This window comes from Pseudopipra pipra, chromosome 9 (genome assembly GCF_036250125.1).
Source record: "Pseudopipra pipra isolate bDixPip1 chromosome 9, bDixPip1.hap1, whole genome shotgun sequence".
Lineage (NCBI taxonomy): Eukaryota > Metazoa > Chordata > Aves > Passeriformes > Pipridae > Pseudopipra > Pseudopipra pipra.
The window spans coordinates 26,980,482-27,004,665 of record NC_087557.1 but is presented as its reverse complement, the minus strand read 5'-3'; the positions used below and the strand labels follow the sequence as shown (position 1 = coordinate 27,004,665).

Here is a 24,184-nt window from a genome sequence, read left to right as displayed (position 1 = left end):
ATCATAAATCAAAAGCAAAACCAAGCCTGAGAACCTCCTGACTTGTCTTCTTCCCATATTTCGGCTTTGCATGGGGCAGGACCAGCAGACAGCTTAACAAGGACCAAAATCAAACCAGGGCACTGTGCAGCAACGGAGGGAAGCAGGACACCACCCTGATCCTCACTGAGACACCAGACCTTAAAATAGTAGCTCTACAATTTATAGGGAACTTATTAGTTATAATTTTCCTGGCCCTCAGAAGCCTTCCGAGGGAATGAGGCAGCCTAGATTCAATACGAAAATCTGCTCCAAATTCTTCCCCCAAAAAAATGCTTTTTCCGCTAAGAATAGATCTTTCATTTTTAAGGGAGGATAAAGTCTGACTTTCTAAGTTACTGGCAATGTTGTTAAATGAACATTGTATTTACAAAGCATTTCAGTAGCATTTGTGGCAATGGTCTCAATAACAAATCTGCTGAAAAGGTCAATTAACTTCCTTCCGAGAACCTTGCTTTTAAGACAGAAAAGGGCTCTGCATTGAAATTGCTCCCCCAAAGTGGAAAAAAATTTAAGATGACACCATTTTGCCATTTCTGCTCTCCACCCCCCATTCAGGAGCTGGGCACAGACCCCAGGAGCAGGCACCAGGACAACTCCCTTCTCCTTCTGACTTCTACAGCCCTCATTTAGAATAAACCCACCTTTTATATATATATATATATATATATATATATATATATATATATATATATATAATTTCACTAAGGAGACCACAGACGCACACTTTATATTGAAGAAATATTATTATACTTAAAGAGCTCAGCTCACTTCAGTAACTTCATGAAAACTTAGTGGTTTCTTCCCCTCTCTCTGGCCCCCAAACCAATACAGCTTACATTTTGGAGCTTATTAGGGCTGCTCCATATAGGGAAATTATCTACTCACGGCAGAATAAATTATTCAGCAATTGCTATTCCAGATCAGCCTCCTCTGTTGACATTTTATTCCAGAATCATTTTTGGAAACTCTGTGAGTCTATTTCTAAAGAAAGGGACTTCAATTCCAGGACAGGGAGTCATCCAAATACCTGCTGCATGCCAGCCCTTGGTGACAGCCCTGACCAGAGCCACCCCAGAAAGAGGAGGTGAGGGGTAGTGTGAAGTCTGGGAAGACTGACTGCTGTATTTCAACATCCAGCAAAACTTGAAGTGGAGGAAAGCACAGAACTTGATTTCATGCAGAAAAAGTGTTTTTCCAGCTTGCTTTTAAACTCTTAAGTTGCAAAAGAGGCTGGAGGACTTTGCATCACAAGGTGTAAGATCTGCCCCACAACTCTGGGGAAAGCAAATGATTCCTGTCCCTGGAATCTCTGCACAGAGCTGGGAAATAGTAAGGTACATGGGGGCCTCCAGCAGGACTGCACTTTGGAGGGGGGAACACTTTTTAGTAGAAGGGGTGAGTAGAACAGTAGAGTTGTCATGTTTTGCTTCCCACATCTCCACCGTGGCTCTGCGCTCCTCCCGCAACAGTCCTGCCCCCGCACCAGAGCCCCCCATCCCCTGCTGGCTCCTCACAGGAGAGATGCCAGTGCTTACACACGCCCCTGGAGGGTCATATGGCTTTCATCCATCATGCAGGTGAAGTGTATTGAGGGTACCTGAGAAGCACCAACTCTGACAGCGGAGAGACCTGCAGAGCATCCAGGTGTGCTATGGCAGCTCCCAAGCCTGACTCAACCTGCTGGTGGATGAGTTTTATGCCTCTTCCACATGGACCAGGGTTTTTTTGGGTATCCTCCAGTCCCACTAAACTATACGTCACATCCAACATTCCTCATACAGCTAAAGAGACAGCTCCATGGAGCCCAAAGGCTATTCCTGAGCAGCTGGACTCGTTGCCATCTCCTGGGCATGGCCACTTCCCCAAGCCCCACAAATGGTTCCCTGACAGAAACACTTCCGCACAGGAAGCTCAACACACTTCAGAGGGCAACAGCAGGGCAGCACGTTCAGGCACTGTAAGGAAAATCAAAGAGGGATAAGAACAACCCAAGTGATGCAACCACATAAAAGTCCTCAGTTGCCAGTATCTCCTCTCTGGTGAGACCCTGCAGCGAAGTTCTGGGTCACGGCTGATGAGCAGTCAAATTGCCCGATTCTCCACGACCAAAACCCTCTGCAGAACAGTCAACACGCTTTAAATAACACTTAAAAAACCCTTTTGATCACATTAGTCTTCACACGACCCTTCTGCAAAGCCAGGAAGGCAGCGGGAGGCCTGCAGAGCAGAAACTTCCCCAACAGCCCTCCTTGCTTGAAAGGAATGTGGTTGGGAGACAGATGCCTGACAAACATGCTCTGCTCTCCTGCATCAACAGTTTTCACCATCTTTACCATGCAGGCATTTCAGGAAAAGCAGATTCCCCTGTAGTGATGCTGTCACACTCAGCACTACCTTTTCTCCTTCTGGAGACACACTGTCCCCAGCATCTCCCAGCCACACATCGCCAACCTCTGCTTTAGCAAGGAGCATGCAGCTGGAAAGCTGTCACAGAAGATCCGACATGCACAGGAAAACGCAAGCCCTCCTGCTTCTCAAGTTCAAGATGACTCCACAGCTTCACAGCCTCCAGAAACACAAAGGGCCACAAAAGCTGACACCTAGGGAGACGGGAGCCATCGCTCTGCTGGGTCGGCAGTGGTGTACAGGCTGCCTCTGCGAAACCCATGTTTCTCATTAAAACTTCACAGATTTATTTTTTTTTTTCTGGAAAAACATTGTTATTCAATCCACAGCCTAGACTGCAGGCTCCTCCGTTTGCTTTTGATGCAGTGCAAACATCCAAAATGACACCGTGTAATGACAAGATCTGTCATCAGGATGGCTGGGGCTACAGTAGAAATAAAAACAAGAAACAAGGGAGCAATCCTTTCCTTCTCCCTGGAAATCATCACAATTAAAACAAAAGGAAACCTATATTGTGCAGTTAATGCTAAATATACAGGATCGAAGGGAAAGGGGAAAAGTGTGATGTGAGACATTTAGTGGCGGTTTTCTCCCATTATGCGCCATGAGGCCCTTCTGGAGGTGGATGGAGAGTCTCCAGCTCCTCTAACCACAGATTTATTCCAGTAATTAGGTCCCTTTGCCAAAAAAGGGAAAAGGAAAGGGAAAAGGAAAGGGAAAAGGAAAGGGAAAAGGAAAGGGAAAAGGAAAGGGAAAAGGAAAGGGAAGCAATATCCCAGACAACTAACTGCTGGCTGGCTGAAATAAAACCTGAAAGCCTCACTTGGGTGAAATCCCACCCCTGCAGCCTCCTGCAGCTCCTGGTTAGGCCCCATCCTCTGCAGGACAAGCCAGGCACTGCTCCCTGGCAGCAGACACCGCAGGTGCCAAAGGGTTATCAGCACATTTATCTAAATTTGGAATTGGAAGCAACCAAAAACCAAAAATGCAGTGAGCTCAGCATAATGGGAATGAAACAAAGTAAAAAGCAAAACCAGATGAGTGACTACGAGTTGAGTCCTCCCTTCCCTTTGAAAAGGGAAGCCAGTAACTTGAGAGAAGGTGGTTTTACCCACAATCTCAGCAAAGGGTTTTAGGAGTCGCCCTAATTACCACATAACTCAAGTATTACACAGTACTCCCACTTAGAGATGGGAAAGCATTGTAGTGAAATCTTCCCCTGACCCTTGAAAGGGGGTCCACAGACACCACTGGAAAAGGAGGACCAGCCACACACTGTGGGTGACACATTCTGGCTTGGAGGGGTCTCTCTCCTGGTCAGATGGCAGAGTGCACCTGGGGAGCTGCAACCTGCTACCTCCCCTGCTCTGTGCTGAGCAGGAGCAGAGTCCCTCTTCACCTGTTTGGGAAAATGAGACAGAGGAGCCCAGCAGCCAAGACAACAGCCAGGGGACAACAGCTGGGAAGCACTGAGCAAAGATGCAAGGAACCCATGCTCCACCCCTGTCTCCCCAAAAAGGAAACCTCCAGTTCTGCCTTCCACCCAGGCAACCTCCTTGGGCTCAACTTGGAATATCTGCAAGGTCTTGGGTAAACTCCCGTGCTTGTGCTTTCCAGAAACCACAGCCACTGACTAAATGTGGTGGTGCATCACCGTAAAATAAATTGCTATAATGAGAGGGGTCAGGGCTGATGGTGGGAAAGATGCCCTCGTCAGGATGACACCTGAAAATGGATCCATGCAGGTGGATTCTGTACTGCCCCAATGCTGGGTGCTGCTAACTCTGCTTCCACGGCTGCTTAGCAACTACCACACTTTGTTGCACCAACAGTGTGTCAGGCATTACACACCCTCACACTTGAGTTTTGCAGATGAGAAACAGCCAAGAGATAACACAGAGGCCATTTTCTCCTCCAGGAGGTGCCCCCTCAACATCTGCTGGACTCCTACAAGTTCCTGCCAGGATGCAGACCTGCAGTGCACGCTGTTGTACAACCACTATCAAACCATTTGTGGCGGAAAAGCCCCAGTCTGTGGAGTCACATGTGTATCACAGGCACTTCAAGAAGATGCAAGCATGATCTTGAAACCACCAACGTGCAGAAACTAAACTCGGTTTTCTTTCCAAAGCTCCTGACATTCTAAGCAGACACGATTGTTCTTGTCACAGCTCAGGACTTTTGAGTACTTGGGTTTAATTGTTCAGTGATGTTAACATCATCCTGATGCATATGCAGCCAGATTCCACCAGCATCTCCACATTCACACAGAAGGGGTATGCACAACACTTAGGGCCAGGCCACCTCCAAACCAAACACAGCATCACCTCGGGTGGGAGTCTGAAGAAAGCAGCTGTGGGTTTCTGGCATATAAAGAGGGCTGAGACCTGACCAGCACCACACATCGAATGATGATGTTCGTCTGGAAGAGCAACGCTGGGATTGCCCAGTGATGCACAGGGAAGATGAGTCTGTCCAGTTGTGCTGGGTTTCAAATTTACCCAGAGCTAAAGGAGACGAGAGCCTCAAAGCTCCCAGCAAGACCAGCCTAATTCCCCCTGAGCCCTTGCTCAGAAGACCTACTTGCATAAGTTTACACCCAACACTTGTGTGCACGGGGAATGGTCATACTCTAACAGCTCTGATACCGATGCACTTGCCTCAAAGGCAAACAGTCCTTCAACAATACACGTGCCAAATTAAAATGATTCCAACCATCAGCAGCCTCTCTCTCTGAAGAGCAACTGACATTACTTATTAATTTGATTCCTCAAGATAAACAAGAAATTTATCAAAATCTAAAACAGACGAGGAGCATACAGGGCAGCAGAGGGACAGGGGATTGCCACTTGTCTTTAGAAAACAAATACTTCTATGTTAGATTACACTTTCCACTTGCTGTTTCCCCCAGGAGCCAGTTTTCACACTGTGTGTTTCCACTGCAGGAGATGGAAACCCCCAGACTTCTATGTTAGGCTAAGGGCTCAGTCCTCTTCGAGGGCAGGAAGCACCACATTTCGGACTTAGCAGGTGAAATGTAAATAAAAATAGACATTTTGAAATAAAGCTAAGTGCATCTTAGTGATGAGCACATGCACCTACGGGGTCTCACAGATCATGACTGTGACATCTTGCAGAGGAGGTGTATTCTTTTAAAATCAATTCAGTTCCTTGTTCCTTCCACCCATGCAACAGCCACTCCAGCAACCTTGCTTTCATACATCCCCCCTTGTTTCTGCAGTCATAAGGAAAGGATTAAGAATTGCTGTTTCCAGTCCAATAAGAGTTATCAATCACATCAGTACATGGGGCCAAAGGAGAAGCAAATTACATCGATAGCATATCCAGCATTTGTGCAGGCAGGAGTGTGTGGGAGATAAAAGGGAAAGAAAATGCACAGCAGATATTCAGGACACCTAAAATACAAGCGGCTGGTCCACAGTCATGGTTACCTTCAGTCCTGGTGGTTTGCTAAAAATCAATCTGATTTTTAAGTGAGCAGTACAGAGCAACAGCACTAAGGGCACCTCTGGGGCAGTCACAATCACTCCACCATACAGGATGTCTAGGATGCCACGAAGCCCTTACTCCTCAGCCTTCCCCTTAATGAAGGTGTGAAACCCCACATTAGCATCCTCACCATCTCCAACCATGTTACTGTAAAAAACACAGCTTTGAGAACTCTGTGCCACCAAGAGATATTGCTGGATTTGGGCAATGGGTATGAAATGTGTTGGGGTGAGACACCACCAGATCTTTAAGTCTGAGTAAACTAAACTAAAAAGAAATGAAAACCAAAGCCACTGCAATATCAATCCCATTGCAGACTCTGTTGAGCTCAGCTAATCCCAACTGTTGTCCCCTTCTCCTATTGTTTTCTGGACCACACCAGCCATGGGGCTGCCCTGGGCACACCTCTGCAATCCTCACACCAAACACTTGGGAAACACTATCCCAGTTCAACGCCCCTGGAAGATGTGATGACTGAAGGGTCACCAGTTGACACCTCCAGGCTGCCCTGCAGCAAGTCGGCAGCCGAAACAGCTCGGTGGAGGCTGGCACAAGTGACAAAGTCAACATCAGGGAGTCCAGCCTCTGGTTATCCTCCACCTTCCAGTCCATTGTTCACCCAGCTCCTCCATGCCTGGGGTGGGCTGTGGACATCACCGACTCTCCAAGGCAGATGCTGCTGAACCCAGCTACTGCCATTGAAGACACCAATTAAACTCACCTTGAAATTTTTGGCTTCCTGCATCTGTGCCGGCTGGATAGTTAAGCTGACACCTTTGCACATTCTCTTTGTCTGGAGCCAACAGATCAATCTGCCTCAAACACAGGAGATCTCTTTTTAACACTCCAAAGCTAATGAAAAAAAATCCCCTCTGGTGAAAGGAAAACACTGGATCAGAGAAGTTTTATTAGCCCTTAACCATGCAAAGTTGGGAGCTCGTCCCCTGTTTAATTCTAATACTCCAACTCTGTTAAACATTAACTGCATAAATAATCAAATACTTCACATGACAGAGCCATACTTCCAATATGGGGCATAAAATCCAGAGGGTAATGAAGGGTGTAGTCTTCTGGTCTGAAGGATTTCCAGCGCTCTCCAAAGAGCAGAACAAAGGCAGTCCCTTCCCCCTCCTCTGCCTTCAAAGCAAAAGCTTTGATTCGCTCAGCGAGACCACATCAAGCCAGAGCACAGGCATGCGAGTGGTATGTATCTCATCATTCCTCCCTGCTCCAGAGACACACGTGAAACCATCAGCCACTGTGTGGTCTCAGTCCTGTCAAACCACCTGCATCCCTTCCTAAAACACCCCAACTCTCCCTGGCCCCACTGGCTGGCAACCTCTGAGCATCCTTCTCAGCTTTGCTCCGCGTTGCTGGGGAGGTGGTGTGGCACCAACCCACCCAGTGCACATCAGTCCCAGACACAGATCCTTCCACTAAACCCTGCCATTGCTTCTCCAAGATGACTGTTCTCCTGGCAAGCAGAACCTGGATGAGACAGGAGCTCCAGCTCTCCAAAAGCCTGTGGTCTTCCATGTGGCTTGCAGAGGCCACAGACTCAATGCCATTGAAAACATCCTCAGCTTCCATTACTTAGAACAAGGATCACAACTGCCTGGCCACCTTTGAAATGAAGCTCTTGCCCTCTTTGGGCTTTGGTTTCCCTGATTGCAAAGCTGGGATAATGTCCCTTCTGGGCCTCACAGAGGTATTTTAAGGAGCAGGCTGAAGTTTGGCTCCTTAGGAAATGACTGGTGCACTTACAAAATGCTGCAGAAGAAAAGATCTATAAAGGAAAAAAGCCTGTTTGAAAGAAGTTAAAAATGAAAAGCTGCATTAAAAATATATAAATCTGAAGCTGACCATTCCCCTCTTCCAAGGTCAAGCTAAGGTAATTTTTTGGCATATGTAATCATCTGATGTCCAGGACTTCCTTGGTTTAGACTGATGCTCTCACTTTCATGCTGACTGAAAAGCTTCAAGTGATGTTTGATAATCAAAGCAGCAGGAGCCAAATGGAGAAACATTTGACCCACAGCCCTGCCTAAAACTGCACTTTCAGTACTTCTGGAGCTGACTTTGGAAAATCAGTATTGGCTTTGCCAGAACCCAGGAGAGCCATTGTGCATTAATTATTGCTCTCGCTCTGCAGACAGACATACAAAAGATAAAGACAATTGTGAGGCTTGTTCAGAACAAGGGATCCACCACCAGGTCTCAGCACAAGTATTTTCTCCTTAAAGTGTTATTCAACCACCCAGATCCTGAAGAAAGCCCTTGACTGAAGGCCCTTTACCTATACTGCACAGGAAAGCACGGACTCACCATGACCCATATGATTTTTGTCCACACGGATAAGTTTAGCTTCAGCACACAGCACCTGAGCTGTACAAAAAGTGACCTCTCCCAAGCACAGCCACCACACCAAGACCTACATTGTTCAAGAAGTCAGCAGGACTCCTCCCTGTCAGCTGCATGGCCAAGAGAAGACCCATCTCCCACACTGTACACCCAGCTGTATGGATGAGTGGGGCTGTGTATGGTCCATCACTGCCACCTGTATAAAATTTAGACTAAAATTGTACTGTGCTGGTATGGGGACCTGTTTCAGCAGCAAATTCCCCTGCTTCTCCCAGCAGGACCCTGATTTATCTCCTCCTCCTGCTGACAGGTCAGAGTGCAGATGGGCTCTGTAAGCACAGAGAAAGGCTCTTGGTTTCTAGCACATCAGCCGTGGGATGGAGGAAACCAGGTGTTGCATTGCTGGGGAAATGCTTTTTCTGGTCAGCCCATTGTTTTCAGTTTGCCCCTCTCAGCACCCCCAAGAATGGTCACACAGCACATATGAGAACATGAGACACCCCTCAGGGGTCCCCAAGATACCAGCACTGACTGGAGTAGCTCAGGCTTGAGCCCAGCTCTTTGCAGACACAGCCCATCTCACATGCACAGAGTTTGAGTGCACACAGAGCGAACATGAAGGGGAGAAGGGTCCCAGATCCTTGGGACTTGGCCCCTTCAAAAAGCCACATTGGGAAGGGCTTAGCATGACTTTACAGAATCCACAACCAGCTTACAGCAGTAATTCAGATGTCATTAAATTACTGGTGCAGCACCAAAGCAAGGACCTTCTGCGAGCATTGGACACGAGCCTCTCAGTCCCTCCTGGCTCCCTCACCCACACTGACACACTTCACAGGCACGCTGCCCACGCCAAGAACAAGCAGCCTGCTCCAGGGCCTATTCCTACTACACCTCCCATCCTTATTTAAAATGGGAGATAGCTGGTTTCCCCGTCATACATGGTGCAATGCCAGCCACACTGAACAGGCTTCATCTAAAACACAACCCACTGCCTTTCCAAGTCAAGGGGGAGATGTTCTCCCAGTCTGCAGACAGTAACTTCAGAAACCCTTAAAGCCAAGTGCTTGGTCCTGCTTTCCTTGAAGAAGCAAAGGCAGAGAGAGCACCACAGCTCCCTGATGGCTGCTTTTTCTGACAGCTCCTTCAGCAAGATGGAGCTGCTAACAGAGCTCTTCCATCTCTGCAGCAAAGTCTTCTAATAAGTCACACCAGACAGGGATATGGAGATGCCACGGACATTTCTGAAGAACTACAGTCATTGATGAAAGTCACTGTTGAACAGATTTCCTATCAGAAAGGTTAAATCTAGAAGATCATTCCCCTAAAACAGAAAGATAGGTTTTAAGGTCAAACAAAAGAAGCAAATTCACCCAAATGACTGTGTCCCAGCCTCTGGTGCCACAACTGACAAACCCAACAGAGCAGCACAGCCCTCCAGCCATTGCCTGTCCCATCCCTCTCCATTCCTGCAGTAAAAGCACAGAGAACCCAGAAAAACCAGATAAGGGCCCTTCTGAGGAGAAACAACCCCATTCCTCGTGGAGCTGATGGAAAAGCCCTGCCAGGATCATGTCCAGTGGCAAGAGAGCTCACAGAAAGGGCTCTGGGGAAACATCCATGTAAGCTTCCATTACACCTACGCTCTCCCCAAGACATCTACCATCACTCCCCCTGGAGGCACAACACTCTGGTCACAGTCCAGGTGGAAGGTCCAAGAAGCCCCAAAGCAAGGCAGAGTCAACAGCATCACACTGCACACCTCCCAGATGCAGGAATCTGGGGTTGGAGGTACACAAGGCAGACGGGATGCCATGGTAGAGCTGCTGCCACCAACATCCTCCTACATCAGCCACCCGCTGCTCCAGCACCACCAGCAACAGGCCGCCCAGACCTGGGAGGAAAAGCCAAGAACCGCAGCAGGAGAAGGGCGGATGCAGAGATGGGAGAACCAAGGGCTCTTCACCTCCCACACAGCCACAGAACCGCAGCCAGAGAGCCCCTTTTTGGACTTGCGGTTCCTCACGCTGATGGAAAATTCAAAGCTGAGTTTTACTCCTGACTTGCAAATCCTGAGGAGGAGGAGGAGGAGAAGGAATAAAAAAAAAAAGCCAGGCCATCTGCTCCAGGGCCCTGCAGCAGAGAAGAGGGCTGCACATGGTGATTCTCCAGGCAGAGCTCTGGTGCAGCTTTCAGGTTGACTTGGCCATTCGGTTTCTTTAGTGCAGTTTTGGACCCAGATGTTTCATAACACACGCTATCGAGTGCGTACATGCGAGGAAACTAACTCCGATTTGAATATCCCTGAGAGCACATTGCTCTTATTAAACACACTCTGCAGAGCTATTGCTCCATGCAGCATTAGACAGCACAAGACGTTCTGGTAGACTACAAAAATTGGCCCATAAAAAATAAACACTTCTGTCTTACTAAGGGCATCTGGAAATGACCCAGAGAGCTTGTCTATTTTTCATTGGTAGCATTTTTGTACGACAGAAGAAAGAAACTGATCGTGAATTTGGAGCAAATGTTCCTCAAATGCTTACAAGGAATCCCTGAAAACACCGGCAAGCGCACCACCCACCCAGCTCCCCACAGGCAGAGCTGGAAGACCACGATGTGGTTCCATTTCATGCAGGCTTTCCCCTACAAACTATTCTTCCTGTTGTCTCTCAGTAAATCACATCCTTGAGGAGAGAAACTTGTCTCAGACACAGGACCCACCCACTCCCACAAGCATCCAACCCCACCACAGCGCACACGTGGCAGGGAAAGACAGGCCAAAGGAGCAGGCAGGCCACCCTTTACTGTGATGCTCCTCTGAGAGAAAACTCTGGTTCTGAAAGAAAAACCCACTAACACCATTTAAAGTTAATACATTGCTACCTTTGCACTCCCCGGGGCTACAAATTTCCACCCTGTCAGCTGGACATGCACTGGTTCAAATACAAGAAGCAGGTCGATCCTTGGCATTTAGGGGTGCAAAGCTCAAACCTCTCTTTGTCTGCCAGAGGACTGTGGTTGTTTCTGGAGCTTCAGCACATGTGCAACGGTGTCCTCCCACATTGCTGCAGACAGTAGCATGTCTTGCCATGCTGCCACTGTAGCACACCAGCAAGTCAGGAAGCAAGAGGTCCAAGAGCTCCACTAACCTGCTCCCTCTGCTGCACAAACCAACCAGGAACACTCACATCCCATCAGTGAAAGGGTCCTGAAAGAGCAGACAGGAATTAAGCACAAAGAGACAGTATCTTCTTCAACAGCCTCTTGTCCCGAGACACGTTGCTGATGACTGGTTTCTCAGGGTTCTCCAAATTCCTCCTCCAACCTTGGAGGAGTGGAAACAGGAATGGTGGAGTCCCCCATTCCAGATCCTACCCAGGGACTGTTCTGATGACTGCCTGGCTCCTTCCTTCTCAGCAAAACACTCCAAAAATGAACCAAAACAAACTCTAGAGTCATGACACTTCTCAGGAGGCAGACTCCAGGCTCTCCAGCCAGGCCCAACTGCAGACGCCACAGAAGTGTATTTATTTTAAAGACTATTTGAGCTGGAGTTTGTGAGAGGAACGATCCTTTTTTTAGAGAACTTGTGGTTTTTGTAAAAACTGATTTTAGCAACAGTCATATGTCAGGCTCTCTTTAGAGAAACCATCTGCTGATCTCCCAAACGTGGTGCAAGCATCTCTGCAGCCCTCTGCAAGGACCGCGCGCTGCAGACACAGCAGCCGGTGAAGGGCCGTGACTCCAGCTGCACAATTAGGAAATATCAGAGGGAGACAAACTGACCTGGCGTGTCCCTCTTGCACAACACCATCCCATGCTTCTCCCTGACCCTGGAAAGTCTCCCCCCTCCAGTCACTGTCCCATTTTCTGCCTTTGCCTAGAGCATCTCTGTATTCCAGTGTCCCCTGCCAGGCCCAGGCCCGCCTTCCTGCCCTGCTGTAATCAGGGACAACCTCCCCACTCCATGTCTGCTCCCCAAGGCAGCTATTAGAGGACAAGTCCCTCTGGTGCCGCTTGCCCCGGGCTAGCATGCCGGGAGTCCCTGGCTGGGGAGGGCCGGCATCCAGCCCTGCCTCCCCGGGGAGCCATGTGGGAAGGAGCTTTTTCCATTATGAAGGCACTTGGGTAATTACCAGCTGCTGGAATCAAAGAAGCCTCTGCTGAGCGCATGCAAATTCCAACTTTTCATGGGTTTGACCACGCAGAGGGATGGCAAAGACGTCTCGGAAAATGGGCACCTCCTCCCCCTTCCCCTCGCACTGAGCCTCAGCAAGCTCCAAGAAAAGCTACTTGGGCTTTTTCAGCAGGGCAAGCCCGACACTTTTCTCTAAGCTTGAAACGGCAGGGCCGTTTTACACACCCTTCTTTTTCCTCCCCTAAAAATCAAACGATTCGACGTCCAACATCCAGCACTGGAAACTGAAAGCACGGACGGTTAAAACCCTGACAAAATTACAAGTGAAACTGAAAACGGGGGTCTTATCTCACGAACTGTTGGGCAAAGCTTCATAATAGCTGGTACCACCAACCCCACCTCCAGTAATCCCCGTCCTCGGGCAAACTGCTTCCAGACATCTGCTCGGCAGCACAGCATCCCCCATCTCCGCTCGCGCCTCGCCTCTGCCGGCGCTGAAACTGAAGCAGACTGACAGCGGGATAATTTAGGGGGGAAAATCACATTTTCTATATAACTTTCGTACGTGGCTATATTTAGCAGATGGAGAAACAAAGTACGTGTATTCAGTAAATATATATTTTTATAGCTGTAAAATTATGAACACATACGTATGTTCCAAGGAGATCTGAAGTCTATTTTAAGACGCTCTTCACATGCGGATCATTAAAGCCTACAATATAGTTCCTTTGCCATATTATAATAAATATGGAAAGCGAATACACACTTCTCAACTCTTGCAGGGTCACGAGAGACCTAAAGATGATCTCGTTTCTCTTCTGGTCGCCCTCTTTAGTGCTGTTTCAAAGGGAAATTGGTTTCATATGTGGGCTGACTGTACCTCACAGCATCATTTTGCCTGCAAACCTAATTTAGTGAGCTGCTGAAACACTGTAACATAGGGAAGCATCAATTCCAGACCTCCGAAATCCGTAGGGTCAATGTCTGAAACGAATTCCTCGCCTGACAGGCTGCTAGCCTTGCAAGAGCAGCAAAACTAGCATCTTGCCACCTCTTGCATTCAGGAGGCATTAATCACACTTGCATCACTCCAGCTATTGGAATTTCTGATCTGGGCTGATTAATTTCCTCCCCATGCCCATTTCAAGCTGCTCACAAGCTCTGGGATCTGCCTTTGGGGGAGGGATGATGAGCTCCTCTTCCTGCTCCCAGTACGGCCAAAGACAGGAAACAGGACAACTTTCTCCACCTTATTTCCTCAAGACTTCTGCCCCTGGGGAGTCAACAAGGTTTTAATCAGCACCTGGCACTGTATCTATCAGATATGCTAATAAGGCACCTTACCTTAACAAACACCCTCAAGAGCAGACTCATCTATCTTAATTGGTAAACGCTTCATTAATAATGCAGCTGAGGAGTCTCAGAGCTAGAAATATAAATAGCAAGTTCTGATGCAAGGGATTTTTTTTTTTTGTTTTAGAGGCACGGATTCAGAAGGAAGGTCTCTTTGCCATGTCCTGCTGCAGACACAAGAGCCCTTTGCAGCACGCACAAAAAGCCTCTTTTCTGTCTCTGAGGGGTCCAAGTTCAGAGTATCCCTTTCTAAAGGAGAAAGGCAGGCATGCTGGAAGGCATTCCTGGGTTGGGAGGCACCCAGGAGGATGGGAACCAACACAAGCACCAACACAGAGGTCAATGTGGACATGCTACTGAGACAGTGGCTTCCAGCCCGCTGATCGATGACAGGAAAAGCACTAAAACGCCTCTTTGGTTAAGTCACAAATTCCAGTCCTATGATTAACGCTGCTCTCAGCCAGGGAGCAAAGCAAAGGCTCAAACGCCACCACCAGAAGGGACGTCTGAAGAAAAGGATCCTGTGTGTCTGAGACTGTATATTCTGCAACAAGATGACCCCAGGCCCACCATGCTAATCTCCAGCTTTCCATTTTAAGCACTTAGCCAAAACAAGGCAGGGGAGTCTCTGAAACCCAGCTCTACTCATGAATTCCAGGCATGTTGAAATAGTAGGCTTGGGTTCTCCTTTTTTGTATAAATTCATCCTGCAGACAAAAAGCCAGACTATTAGGGATTTTAAGTATACTCAGTCCAGCCAGAAACTTGATCTTACTGATCTTAATCAATTTTCTCAGGCAATGGCCATTATTTGTACACAAGACTATTTTTATTGACCTTTTTTAAAAACTCTATGCATCAGCCCCTAAAAGACTCTGTGGGTAAAACTGGGGGGCTTAAAACATAGAAGAAGAAATTACAGGGGTCTCTGGAATTTGGATCTAGCAATTGTTGGTAAATACCTTCCTCCTGATGGTATTTGAAGGATTTAAATAACAATAAAGTGTTAGATCAAACCCCAGCTAAACAAGTTTTTGCATAAATTTAAATATTGCAAGCAAGGGGGTTTCCGGCCACTTTTCTTGGGGAAAAACTGCCAAACCAATTTTGTTTCAGATTCAACTACCATGTCCACATCTTAATTTTATCTAAACAACCCTTCTTTGACCCCCATCTCTGAGAACTCACAGGTCTCCTTCTGCATTATTTATGTCATCCTTCTACAGCAAACGACTCTTCAAAACAGTCAGAGGCTTCTTTCAGAGGTTTTTAAAGCACCAGGCTTGGAGAGCAAGGCTGCTGTACCAGTCCAGCTCACAGACTTTCAATGTGACTTCAGGTCCTGTGCTCAAAGCTCCTTTGGAAATGGCTCCTTGGCACACTTGAAAACCCCTGACTGGAACAAAAAAGCAGGCCAGAGATTGTATTTCCAAGGGATCACAGTCACACCTGGACACGCTGTTTTTTCCCCAAATTCCACTTAGTGCTTGTGGAATAGCAACACACTACTTACTGGGTGCTTGCCAAAGGTAACTCAAGTTTTTGTACTCATTATGAGCAGCTCAGCAATACTCCTGGGACAGCAGCATCGAGGTGAGATTTTGCAGTGGGGTCTGCATGGACACGACATCCGTGTATCCCGGCACTGATTCCAGGCAGAGGGGCTTAGTGTTCCCCATCCTGGCTGGAAGCACCTCGTCCGAGACAAACCCATCCTTGTGCAGGATGCTCTGCAGCCCCAGCCCGGCAGGACATCAAGGACACTGAAAACTGATTTCTCTGGCCAGCCTGAGCTCCTGCCTCCCGCCCCACTGATTAATGGTTCTCCGCCACAGAAGCTAATAGGATCCTCTTTGAAATCCAAATAACCAGCATTAGTGACCTCAGAGCCCTGTCTGCTAACTGGACGTACAGCCTGCCTTTAATTCTCTTCATTTTCTTCATTTCCATTTTCTCTACCAAAAGCTTCCTTTCTCACAATTTTCTTTTCAAGCCCCTGCACCCCCGTTCTGCTGACTGCTCCCCACCTACCACCCCAGTGACATCCCTGTGTGCAGCTGTACAGCAACATCACCCCGACCCAGCACATCCTCCTCCTGACCCCCCACCCTGAGAAGGGTCTGGGTTATCTGCAACCCCACAGCTCGTCTGTACCCGCACAGAGCCCAGGCCAAGGAGTCACAGCAAATGCTCCCCTGGCACAGGAAACTGCTATTGAGCATATCCCAGGGCTTGTTCTCAGCAGCCAACAATTTAAAGCTAAATTTCACCAGGCTTCCTTGCCATTCCCACATCTAGCTCAGCAAAAGCCTGTCTGCAAGGGACTAACATTTAGACGACCAGCTCTGACTACAGTAAATCTCCTTCTTCTTTTTTTTTTTTTTTTAATCCATAACCACCAGCTTTAAAGCTTTAAATCAATATCCCCTCTTGCGATCTGCATTCAGCAAGGAATTATTCACATTGAGAGCTTTAAAAATTAAGCTAAACCCTGCAGGGCCCAGGCCAAACTTATATCACAGCAAAGCTTTAAACACTGGATCAGGGACACAGCATGAGCCATGTCCTGGTCTTAGATGCAAACTAAATGTAGAAAACAAAGCCACTGTCACTGTGTTAAAAGGAAAAACCATAAACGGTCCATGCTGTGGCTTCTCCCAGGGACACAAGGACAAGGGCCCTCCTTCCATGAAGAGGGGTCAGCCCATTCCAACCAAACCTCTCGCAAAGGAAAGAAACTAATTGTCCCCGCAAAGGAAAGAGACTTATTGTCACTGTTTGAAAAAGAAAATGGCACCTGATCTATCCACCCGTCTGTGATGCCGGTCAGAGGGAGGTTTTTGAGGGATGATGTGAGGACAAAGAGGGCAGTGCCATGTGCTCCCTCCGCAGTGGTACCCACAACCATGGGAACAGCAGGTCCTCACCACTGCTCACCCACTGCTGCTCCACACCAGACACAGCCGGCCCCAGGCTGGGCACAAAGTGCCAGACGCTGAGCTGAGAGTCCACAACATTCCTGGAGGTGCAAATTTTAAGGAGAAATCGAAGAAGAGGTGGGGGAAGAAAAACTCACAACCTAAAACAACTCCTGTTTGTGCCCCAGAGGACCAAAAAGGCAGGAAAATATGGATTAAAGAGCAAAGACTTTCAGTGTCACTGGTAAGAGGAGCTCCCATCATTAATTTGAGGGGGTGTCTGATCTGCTCAATGACAGGACTGGGTATTACAGGGAAGACATCCTATATCCCATCTCCCACCACTGGGACATGAGGCTGCAAGCACCTGCCTCCATACAAAGACACCTCAATCCCACCTGATGTTGTGATGGTAGCAGAGGCAGAAGGTTAGGTATAACCAATCCAGGAAACACCCAGATTTCCACCACCCCCACAGTGGTGTCTAAGTGAACAGTGAAATCTTTCCATCTTCCCTGCTTGAGGGATGGCATGAATAAGTCCATCTGCACTGAGCAGAATCCAGCGTCCTTGATCCCACCTCCACTGGCCCAATGTAAGACCCAACAAGGACTGGCAAGGGTCAAGGAGTTGGAACAAGGATAAGAAATAGGTACAAAGTAATGCAAATCAGGAGGCTCTCCTGGCCCTAAACATCCTCATTGTCCTCTCACACCTTGACTTCTTATAGGCATGAACTACACAAGGGACTTGAGGCTTGAATCCAACCCCAGCACAGAGATTACGCCTCAGGTTCAGGCCTTCAGGTGCCCACACACAGCCACTTCTCCAGCTCTCAGTCATGGGGGTGACTGCCCAGGCCTTGATCTTCGTAAAGTCCTTAGGAAATCCTCGGAAGGAAAGAGCAGAGAATTATTATGAAATAATAGCTTTTTATTCTGCTCCATCTGAAAGCAGCGGCTCTTTGTTCGGCTCCACGCTGCCTAAGCCAAGGGTTAAAACCTGGCTGGCTGGGCTGTTAGAAGGCCATCCTCAGTGGTGGGGGAGAGGCAGACTTCTGAGGGTCTGAAGAACAAGGTGTCTTTCTAACCTATTTGGGACTCCAATAAGCAGCTTTAGATGTAACAATAGGGGGCTGAAAACCCTAATGCCCCAAAGCTTGGAGACAATCAGGACTGTTTAAGCACCCACAACTGACATTTCTAACACCACCTGAAATGTGTATTTTCCTTTCTGTTTCAAAGCCTTATTTTCCAATCAGATTATGTGCAGGATAAATACCCTTACACAGTGACAGCAGGCACTGCACAAGAAAATTGAGGATAATGGTAAAAGCAAAGATTTACAGATACTTATCTCAGCATCTGCAAGAAATATTGGCTTTGAACGTGGTGTTCAAACACAACGTCAATCACCAGAACCCAGAGAAACTGCAAACTTGCTTAGCTGAACTCAGGTCTAAAATAAATTAAATAAATAAAACATAACTAGGCTTTTAGAGCCCATCTCTCAAATGGGAAGCAGCAGCCACATGCACGAAATGCCAGGCTAGTCCAGGCTGACCAAGCACAATAACAGATGAGAGACCAAGAGTAATGACCCTGACACACTGGGGGAAGTCTTCTCTGAGGTCAGGGACACCCAACCATGAGGGACCCAAAGATCAGGCAAGAGACTTGACCACCTGCAGATACCACTTGACCTGCAGATACAGCAGGCATGGACACACCATGGCTGCCATGGATCACATCAATGCCAGTCAGCCAGGGTGTAGGAACGGCCCCACAAGCACCCCAAGCTCACTGCAGTGACAAAACAGCACTCACATGTTCAAAACATCATGCTGCAACTCTCTGCCTTGGGGACCACGAAGCCCCAGTGGTTCTGGTGTCCCCATTCCTTCCATCCTGCCCACCCAGGAAGGGGATCCCAAGCTCAGGCTGCTGTGAGCGTTCCCTGACCAACACTGTCCAGGACAATGTGCCTACACACAGATTTGCCAACCAGCAGCTGTTAAATGCATGCACAGGTCCTACACATTCCCACATAAATAATCCATGCAACAAAGAGATCTCTGAAACACACTTGCCCTGCCACTGACCTAGGAGGAAAGGATGTGCAATAAGGTCCTGAAACTTTAATGAATCACCGCAAAAAGAACATAACAGTCACCAGCTTAAAAATACACTATCATTAGCAGTTTCAATGGAGAGGAGAGATGAAGGAGGAGAATGCCTCTTCAGCAGCCCAGATCTTCTTACCTCTCAAGGTCCAACACATATTGGTATCTCTGAAGATGTGGCTGGACCTTCTTTGGCTGGCTAGTCGTGCTCTGGAAGCCCAGGATCCACACTCCGATCATCAGCTCCTTCCCCTGCACTTGCTTTCAGCACTGAACATCTTTCACACCCCCAAAGTTAGCCAGACACGCAACTGATCCTCCAGATAAACAGCCCGACATCTAACAGCACGTCTTGGGCTACAGCCACAGATCATCAACAGAAAAAGCGAAGCTGTGATGTGAAATCTTATCTGGTCGCTGCAGAAACGCAGCAGAGAAGGTCAGCTTTCCATCATTCAGCAAAGGCGTTCAGTGCCAGCACATAAACACTAAAAAATATCACTGTTGAGTTAAGACAACTTTGGGGTTTCTGCTTTGCAGCCAAATATCACTCAGCGGCCATTAAACAGATTTTTTAGCCATCAGTGGAACATTAGAAATTCCATGAATTTGAAGTTTATTAATTCCACAATACAGTTTATACTTTTTTCAGGATTTATACTCCTTGGCTACACTCTTTCAGCTATAAATAAAACCATTTGCTAAGTTGGCTGATACACCGCAGCCCATGACTGGCACATTTATGCAAGTTGGCTGAAAAACAAGATGGTTCAAGGAATCGCCAGAAACACTAAATCCAGTTATTTCAAATCCATTTTGAAACATCTAATAAATCTGCAGGGATCACTTGATATACAGAGCTGGCTAAACTCGAGTAGCTGTGCTTCTGCGCAGCATCTCTGGCGTTTATGGAGTGGCTGATGTGCATTTTACAGCTTTCTAAAGTCCTTCACAGTCCATCGCAAAATATTCATGTCTTTGGATAATCTTCGGAAAGGAAACTAGGAGAAAAAAAAATGGCAAAAGGGATCCAGCAGAAAAGACTTCTAGGATCCCCTTGTGCCTTCCCACAAGATGCTGGAAATGGAAAGGAGACCTACCTCCATGAGTTCCCATCTTGATGGGATGCACCTGGCAGGAATAGGTGCAGGGGTCTTTGCACCCCAGGCATCCCAAGCAAGGGGTCAGTGAAGACGGTGTATATATAGGTTCATCCCAAGGAAAAAGAGGATCTGGAGGACGCTCTGGTCCACCAACAACCTCCAGCAAGACAGTGAGCCTGCACAGCTACCCCCAAGTCAAAAGGAGTTGGAGAGCTTTAAGCCTTTCAAGGCTGGGCCAGTGGTGACTAAATCTGCACAGCTTTTGGGGTAGATGGAAATCCTGAAATCCACCCAACTTTCAGAGCTCCCTGGTTAGGGAGAGGCAAGTGATGAAAGACCTGATCACAGAATAAAAATAAAGATATCCAACTCAACATTTTTATCATAGCACTTGTAATCTGTGCCCTGGGAACTACTTGTAAACAGAAAGGAACTCTAGCCTCGGGATACGTCAACAGATCTTACCCCAGAGCACAGGGGACTGACGGCAGCTTTACTCCTCCGGTAAGATGAGCAAGCCAGAGGAGAAGGCACGAAAGACATCTCACAGGGAGAGGGCTGTGCAGGAAACCCTGAGCTAGAGGTGGGGCCTGAATACTCAACAGGAGCTTTTGCATGCTTGCTTCCTGAGCAAAACAAAATCCTGAGCAAAGCTGCTCAGACAGGTGATGATCAGCATTGCAAAAGCAAGGCAGGCCCTTCAGGAACAAACCCAAGGTGTGTGGTGCCCCCAGTCATGAGAGAGCAACTTGAGCCCTGGAGAAACCGCAAAAATTTTTAGGCAAAATCAGAGCACTAGTAGATGAGAGCCACAGTCCAGGGCTTCCCTTCCTGCCTCCCCTGCTCCAGGCAGGAATTGATTTTCTCTCAGCCACCAAAGCCATACTTCTGGAGTGTTGGTTTGGGGGGCTCCAACCTCCAGAACTGACAGCTTGGGTACACTCCCCAACAGCTGCATGTTCGATTTTCCTTACCTCAAAGCATCATTATTGCCTTAAAGTCCCTCCTCTCCCTTTGTATCTCCCAAACAGAAGCAACAGATACTTGCCAGCAGCTGTGTTTCATCCATGGAAATGCCAACCATTCTGGAGCGTACAACACTTGACAAACACGAAAACCACTGGGATGTTTTTATCACTCTGCCCTGTCTGGGTGACAGGTGACAAGACTACAGGCCCCAACAGACACTGCCATGTACTTCACCTCTCTGCCATCCCCAGCCCCCTCAGCAGAACTCCACTGACCACACCACAGCGCTCAGCACCCAAGGCACAAACCAACCCCAGAGGTTTCCCCGTCTCTGCTTCTCTCGCTGGGAGCCAAAAAGCAAATCATTCCCTGCTCCTCCCTGGCGCAACTGCTCAGAAATTGCTGAGTCCAACCTTACTTATCGCTGGATGTAGTGCAGTTCTGTTTTCTAATCCTCTACATCTGCATTTTGTACAGCCCATTTCTAAGGCTCTTCACATTTGCTTCACAGTTTATCGCCCTGTTCAAGCAAGATGACGCATCTTTAAACTTTCCACTCAAAAGAAGCGCTGAGGAATGAAACCATTCAAAACCAAGAAGCTGCCTCAGAAAATGGTCCCCACAGAAAACAGCCAGCAGGAGTTTTTCAAAGTCACAAACTTAATGAGACAAGGGATTATCTTTTCTGTTGGAAAGACTCCTTGTTCCTGGTATCATAACAAAATGTTGAACCATTTGATGACTTTTCTTCTTAGTTTTGCTCAAAAACTAGGACAGTGACAACTGAGCCCAGAGTAAAAAAAAGACAAAAAAACCCAAAACCATTCTGTTTCCCTACAGAAAAAAGCTTCCAAGCACAGACCTAAGGAATGGCCTTTCTACTCTACCTCAAGAAGTCCTTGCAATTTAGATGACCCTAAAGCAATCTAGATCCTACAGGTCTACCCTGAAATTCCTTCACTGATATATCCTCGTAGTAAGATAAGGTTTACCATAGTCTCTAGAAGCAAAAATACACTTCAGAAGTTTAAGGTCCCTGTATCCAAATGAGGAGAAAATCTGGCAAAGTTGTTTGTGATGGAAAAGCCCAAGAAGAGCCTGGCAACACACAACCCAAAGAGAACAAGACCTAAGAGCAGAGACGATGCTGCTGCTGCTGCCTGGCTGCCTATGGGGTTGACCCTTATGTTCTTTCCCCTCACACAAACCTCAGCTTCACACTCACCCATGGTCTCTGAGGACCCCCCATCACACCAGAGAGAGCATCAGCTCAGTTCATATGGGCTTTGGGGTCTGCAGGATCTGTCCAGCACATGTGCACCAATCCAAGCAACAAGGGCATCATCAATAGACAGGCAACCATTTCCTCCCATGCCTTCAAACCACCAGCCCACTCCTCCTCTTTGCCCTCAATGCCACAGGGAGCCTCTGATCCTAACCAGCTCCCCGAGCACAGCCTTCAACGCCTCACGGTTCAATACAGGGGCTCTCTGTGGGGGTTTGGGCTGCATTTCAAAGGCAAAACACTGCCAGAACAGGAAAACCCTGGATAAAAAACAAATGGGCAGCTCTACTGCTCTACATCAGGTCTGCAGGAAGCCAAGGACGCCTACGGACACCCAACGGACATGATCCCCCAGCAAGGGTGCTAAGCCAGGAACCACACGGCCCAATGACCCCAAAGAGCACACGCTGCCTCCCACGTTGAAGCTTTGAAGGATTATTTGCGTACAAGGCCGTGTTGAATCAGGGCAGCCAGAGACAGTGTTGGGACTCCAACGAGAAGCATACATGTGGCCTCCCCTCATGGTGGAGAGGACCTGACCAGCCCGGTCAAGAGCAGCACCAGGCACTGCTGGAGCAGAATCTTCCATGGAAAGCTTTGGGCAGGACAGACAGAAGAGGGGAAAGCCAAGTTTTACTAGGCCCAGGCAGAAGGACCAGAGATGATGTTTCAGCCTGACACAACCACTGCTGAGAGCAGAACCCAACTCCTTGCTCTACCAGGGCTGGTCTTGTAGTGTCAGTGCTATCAGATCAAACCCCTGCAGCCTCAGCTGAGCCCTGGGAAAATGCTGGGAATATCTGTCATCCCTTTGAGCTTGGTTTATCATCTGGAGAAGGCAGGACCCTCCACAGTGCAGGCAGATGCTACAATCACTCCAATTCCAGAAGAAGACTTCTGACACTACACGTGAACCATTTTTCTGCAGTCTGCCCCACCAATGTTCCCACCTTCAGTGAAAAACAATCCCTTAATTAGGTTAAATTAGCTGTTTTAACTGTAAGGTTCAAGTTAGACGCTGACTACCTGTGCACCCATTGCAATGGCAGGGCTGGCTGCCTCAGATTTGAATTCATCTTTTTTAGATCCAAAGAGAAAAAAAATAAAAGGTAAGCTCTAAAAAATTTTTTAAAAATTGCCTTTGGTCCCCCCACCAGGTGATTTCTTACTCTCATCTGGGTTTGGCACAGAGATGCACAGCTCTGCCAGCACCTGGGCAGAAAAACAGTCCTGATCCCCCCCAGGCCAACACATCTCCTTCCCTGGGCTGCCCCCGCACAGCACCGCGATTTATTACGGACGGCGTTGTCAATGATAACCGAACATGACACCCAGTCACCCCAATTTCGCTTGCAGCCCAGCTGTCCCGGAGAAGGGACAACCCATCCCATCGCCGGGCCAAGGCACAATCAAATATTTAAATGAACATTTCTGCTTCGGGTCAGCCTCGCCTTCCTCCTGCCGCCGGCTACCGAGTGGCAGAGCGATCTCCTTGCATTGCCGTGACAACCCGAGGATGGGTTACAGCCATGGCTGGGCTGCTGAATGGCAGCGTTGGGTACTTGACATGCTACAATAGGATACGTTTGCCTTTTTTTCAGAAACGAGAGCCTGACATTGTGAAGCGGTTAAAGCCAGACATCCAAGCGAGGCCATCACCATACACGGGCTCAAAAGGCTTTGTCTGCCCTTCTAAGAGAAATTTCATAATATGCGAGGGTGAGCAGTCAGCAAAAGGCTTGGATCGCTCGACTTATAATCATCCCTGGTCTCCTCACAACGGCCCTGAATACATCTTTGATTGGTTATGTATGAGAGGAGCCGTCCCCAGCGTGGTGCCAGACATGTGTGACACAGACCTGGGTCGGACTCCCGAGCAGGAAGAAGAATTCGATTCACAGCAACACTCAAAGGGGGGAAAATAAATAACAACAATAATAATAATAATAATAATAATAATAATGTAAAAATGTG

General features: G+C 47.9%; 1 protein-coding gene across 2 annotated transcripts in view; it reads right to left on the bottom strand.

The window, feature by feature from the left end:
- ZSWIM5 (zinc finger SWIM-type containing 5) overlaps positions 1–24,184 on the bottom strand; it is a 98,657-nt gene that overhangs the window by 38,249 nt on the left and 36,224 nt on the right. The window contains exon 1 of one of the 2 annotated variants that reach the window (XM_064665387.1): positions 18,993–19,065. The exons of the other annotated variant lie outside the window; for it this stretch is intronic. Coding sequence (XP_064521457.1) covers positions 18,993–19,011 — 19 coding nt within the window. The 5' untranslated portion in view covers positions 19,012–19,065. Of the gene's footprint in view, positions 1–18,992; positions 19,066–24,184 lie in introns of those variants that run through there. 2 annotated transcript variants of the gene reach the window in all.